This window comes from Halyomorpha halys, unplaced genomic scaffold (assembly GCF_000696795.3).
Source record: "Halyomorpha halys isolate HHAL.00 unplaced genomic scaffold, Hhal_1.1 Scaffold2110.1, whole genome shotgun sequence".
Classification (NCBI taxonomy): Eukaryota; Metazoa; Arthropoda; class Insecta; order Hemiptera; family Pentatomidae; genus Halyomorpha; species Halyomorpha halys.
In genome coordinates, this window is record NW_027105639.1 from 15,241 (window position 1) to 20,424 (window position 5,184).

The window sequence follows — 5,184 nt, forward strand, 5'->3', positions numbered from 1 at the left end:
ATTACTGGCACTGCTTGTACATCTGCTTATCCATAACCTGAACACACAACTGAGATTTTACATTTTATCTCAAACATATAACAAAACCCTCCAATCCAACTGTTTCTGGTTTCATATATACGTATATACAAGCAGCCTAATAGTAGCTTTTTGTTATTAGCTTAGTTATATATATATATAAATGTTAGTATAGGAGATCAAAATAATTATAAAATTAGGGAAAAATTTTTTATTTAAAGGCATAAATATAATAGAACAATAAATTATAATTTTTGGAATGAACACTTTTCATAATAAAATAAAAATATCTCTTATCATGTTAACCTAATTTTTTTTTCTAAATTAATATTAGGTATTATATTTTAAAGACAATAAATATTTTTTTAAATAAATACAATTTGATTGAGAGAAAAAAATTTAAAAACACACTTAATTTAAATTCTTAAATATGATTAAATGAAAAAAAATAAAACTTTAAAACTCTAGCGGCTATAAACAATTAAAAAATTAAATTTTTAAAAATAATAACTAAAGTATAAAAATCTAATCAGTCAATTAAGGTGAACATTCTAAGATCGATGAGTTTCTGATAAGCCAACCTTTCATTGATCAGTAGTTCTACCGATAGATCGGGTTTTCGTTCCTGAAAGAAAAAAATATACAAATATTAGGTTAAATATTATCTTCTCATAACATATATTTGTAGTGATACGCAGAAATTATTAAAAAATTGATATGCTAGAGACCTGTAACAATTGTATTATATATTTGTATTCTGTAACCATATATAAAAATAAAGAGGTTTGAAAATAAAAAAATGCTGGAGACCAAAGTACATGTGTGAATCTTCAGTTTAAGTAAGTGACTTAGTAAGAAAGTATGTATGTCTTTGGGAAGATGAAAGCAATAAATGTATACGTATAATTTATACTGAACAGAATACCTGCAGATATTTTAAATATGTCATTCTAATTTTTATAGAAAAATTATAAAACTTATTTATAAGCAGCAGTATATAACATCACCCCTTCAAAAACTCTTAAGAGACAATAAGAGAACAATAGGATTAGTATTTAAGTTTTTAAGATCACACAATATACCAGCAGAAATATATATGTATACAAGAAATAAATAGTAAATTAATGGTGTTTAGTCACTAAGGAGATTTTATGCTGTTAAACAAGAAAGAACAAACAAAAAGAGGGTCTAAAGATATCTATAATTATTTTACTAATAACTACTATGCAGTAAAACCCATGTAAACTACATCTGTATTACTTTATACATTTTTTTTTTATTCTTTTTTAAATATTCATTTCTTTCTTCTCTAAAAATTCCACAGAATGTAGTTAATGAGGTTTTTATTGCCTACATAAGAAACAAAATTGTTAAAATAGTATCCTCATTTCAATGAATGATAAAACCTTTATTAATAAGCAATGTTATACATACTATGATATTAGCTTTTACGGTCCCTTCCTCCAAACAATCTTCTAAAGCATCTACTAGTTCTTTATAAGTGTAATTTTCATTCATGGCAACATCGTGTAAGATGCAAGGAATTCCCTGCACTTCAACATCAATCCATTCCTCCCTAAGTTCACGAACACTGGAAAAAAAAAAATATCTTTTAATATTACTGAATATAATATGGAGAAATATTCCATTAGTAATGGCAATTAAGTAAGAAGGGTAAGATCTAAACATGTAGCCATGTCTTCAGTAATCTATAGCAAGGAGGTTAAAGTAATTGCAGCAGTGCCAGTTCCAATCTGGCCTGGGAGGGTCGACTTTTATTTCATGGCAGACTTACATAGTGAAAACAGTAAAATATATATATATAATAAATTTGAATATTATAAATAATGTGAAGAAAACTTTGTTATTCTGATAATAAAAGAAAATGTATAAGTTTTATATGTAAAAGTTGTAATTTTTTTCATAAGCCTAAATAAAGAATTATTTGTATTTCACATATTCTATAGATTGTACAGAAGGTTGGTACTGTCTGTAACCAAGGGAGTTGAGGCGTTGTATGTATAAATGATTTCAGTTATATTTATCGTTTCAGTATTGTTTATCGTTTCAGTATTGTTTATTTGTTGCGTTAAATCAAAAACATAAGGTAACCAATTTTGATCTGTAAAATATGCAGTCACAAAAGACATCGTCCTAATCCGTGAAGCCAAGATGGGGGCACGTGTCCTGCAAAAAGTCTGTTGAATCGCGGCCATATCGAGAAGGTTCAAATATTTTAAAAACTTTATTTTAACTTCCCATCGTTATTGAAATTACAATACATTTAAGACAAAATATAAGTTAAGAATTAGAATTAAAGAAAATAATTCATAAAGGAAATCATAAGAAAAAACTCAAAACCGTAATGCTGCAATCGATGTTGAGAAGGAGCACCTATAGAAGGGGAAAGAAGAGAGCTTGGTTTTTGAAATCATTCGTTGCTTAGGCGGGAGATGGCATCGCGTAGAGGCAGGATGTTATTAGATCCCTTAGCTACTCACAGTGGTAGATATCTTGAAAAAAAAAGACATCGAAGAGTCCTCGATTATCCAAGAAAAAAAGGGATTCTTTATTTCGGATCGCCTGGTGAGAGGTCGTCTCCTGAGAGCGAATGTGAAAAGAATCTTTTGTTGACCTTTAGAAATAGCATTTTGGGAAAGAAGACAAAATGTTTTGTTTAAAGTTAGTGAGTGTTTATTTTTTGAGAGCGAAGACATAGAGTAATTGGTTAGTGTTGCTCAAAATTGAAGCAGATTTGCAAAGGTAGCAAATAAATTATTTAATTCAACGTCATTAGTGGCTGAATGTATGTTCTGATTGCCAAGAAACCCGCCCAGAGATTAAGATTCTAAAATGTTATAAAATTTAATTAAAATTCTACTATCTATTTAATATTAAACCTTTTAATTTGAACCCAAGCTATACTTAAGATATGAGAATAGAGTTAAAACTATCAACTTTCCTTTTTATTTACTTTAAATAATTTTTTAATATTACAATATATATATATATATATATATATAGTACCGATATTTCACATTTCTTGTCATACAAAATCAGTGAGTGTTAACTGTTACAATACATAGAACATAGGAAATCAACAATTAAAAGTGAATAATATGAAAAATGTTAAAAATTTGAAGAAAACTTCGTTATTTTGATAATAAAAGAAAATGTATAAGTTTAATATGTTTAAGTTATAATTTAGTATATAATCCTGAACTAAGAGTAATTTGTATTTCACGTATTCTATGGATTGTAGCATATACACAGGTTATTATTGTACAGAGAAAAAAAAACCCTGCCCATTTTCGGTACACGTTCGTTTCGAAATAAAACAAAAGCTTTATTTTTGTCAGATATGTTCCAGTCAAGCAAAGCAAAGATGCGATAAGTAAGAAAAAAAATTACTAAGTATTTTATAAACTATGAAATGAGACTTACCATGAAGCAGGAACCACTTCAACATTTCCATAATCGACATATTCTACTAACATCTTGTCATAAGGTAGATATTGAAGAACGAATCCTCGGTACCACTTCTTATCCAAAGAGTACATGGCGCAACAGGCCTTATCTAAATATCAAATTAAATTATTTAATAATTTTTAGAGGCATATTTATGATAAATTACTTTAATAAGAAAAATACAAACACTTGTAAGGGTGTTGTAACAGTGGTTGGTGTGGTCCTTCGATTTGCATCTCATGCGATAGTTCCTTAAATTTATTCAGGATCTTGTTGACCTGAAGAAGAAGAAAAGAAGGAAATCATTAAATGGTAAAATAGATTCTCTTCTCTTTCTTTATTACCAGATCGTACAGGTTGGCCTTACGTGGTTATTATAAGTTTGACTACTTTAAACAATTGACACTTTGGTGGGATAGTTTTGTGCAAAAGAAACCTCTAACTATTAACAATGATATAATTTCTGAATAATTATAAATCTCTATATTATTAAAAAAAAAGGTGTTAGTGATCACCGTTTAATATTTTAATTTACATATAAGGTGTAATAATAAAAATATTGGGATACAGACTAAAATGCTGGGATAAATATTTGAAATTAATTTGTTTACCTGCTTACACTATGTTGGAAAAAATAATACAATCTGAAATACAAAATACACACAAATTACAGTTATACTATATAAGCAGCGAGTAGTACATTTAAATGAACAATTTTATAGTTTGTAAAATATAGGGCAACCATCCGCCTAGTTATTAAATAAATAAAAATAATAATAATTGCGTAGTTAAAGAATGAAAGAGAAAAAAAGTTATTATTAAAAAGAAGTAATATTTATAGAATTCATAAAAAAAAAAAAAAAGTTGAATAATATTGCAAAAAAATAATTTGAGAAAAACAGAAAAAAAAAATATGAGATCAATAATAATAAAAATAGTTTATAGCAGGATGTATTGTATTACTCTGGGCTTCAGTCTTCGAGATGAGGTTGGATTTCGTTTGTTACAAGCCATTGCTCTTTTAAATGCAGGTAAATAGCAATGGAAATTTGTAAACAATTTTTTTTATGAATTCAGGTTTGATTACAATTGACGATTTCTTATAAACCAAAGGGCACCTCCTTCAGATTTTCAGGATCTTCTTTTGGAATGATTGTAATTTCTCTAGAATCTTGAGAAGGATAAAGGGAATTAATACGATCAAAAATTGATTTTCAGCTATAATCAGGTGGATGGTAAAGGATCATATTACGTCTTACTATCAACTGGAAATCCTTTGTTTTTCCAATAATGATAATAAATTAATAATTACTGTCTTTCCTAATAATGACAATTTGCCTCAAGGTAGAATATAACCTCAAAATTCTGTTCCTATAGTTAATAATAAAAGTATCCCACCCACAAATCAAGTCACAAGTCATAATTTGCTTTCATCACACTGGTCCTGAGTACATTTCTACTAGTTTTATGAAAAATACAATTAAAGGTTCTTTCTTTTAAGAAAATTACATCTTTTTAATAATTTTTTTTTATTAAAGTACAAATTCTAAATCTATTGAGTTAAACTGAAAAGTTGTAATTTTCCTATAAGTGAGAACCTTTAAATATATTTTTCAAACTCTCAGAATAGAAACTACTAATACTATAAAAATAAATACAATATCAAGCTAAATATTTATTAAACAAGCTAACAAAAAA

General features: G+C 27.4%; 1 protein-coding gene across 1 annotated transcript in view; it reads right to left on the minus strand.

Annotated features, from left to right (window-relative positions):
- Positions 1–327: 327 nt before the first annotated feature.
- Positions 328–5,184, minus strand: part of LOC106691143 (tudor domain-containing protein 1-like) — a 6,338-nt gene continuing 1,481 nt past the window's right edge. The window contains exons 2-5 of the mRNA XM_014436817.2: positions 3,674–3,764; positions 3,463–3,595; positions 1,453–1,609; positions 328–643 (exon numbers count right to left, since the gene is read on the minus strand). Of these exons, the coding sequence (XP_014292303.1) occupies positions 548–643; positions 1,453–1,609; positions 3,463–3,595; positions 3,674–3,722 (435 nt within the window). The 5' untranslated portion in view covers positions 3,723–3,764 and the 3' untranslated portion in view covers positions 328–547. The remainder of the gene's footprint in view (positions 644–1,452; positions 1,610–3,462; positions 3,596–3,673; positions 3,765–5,184) is intronic.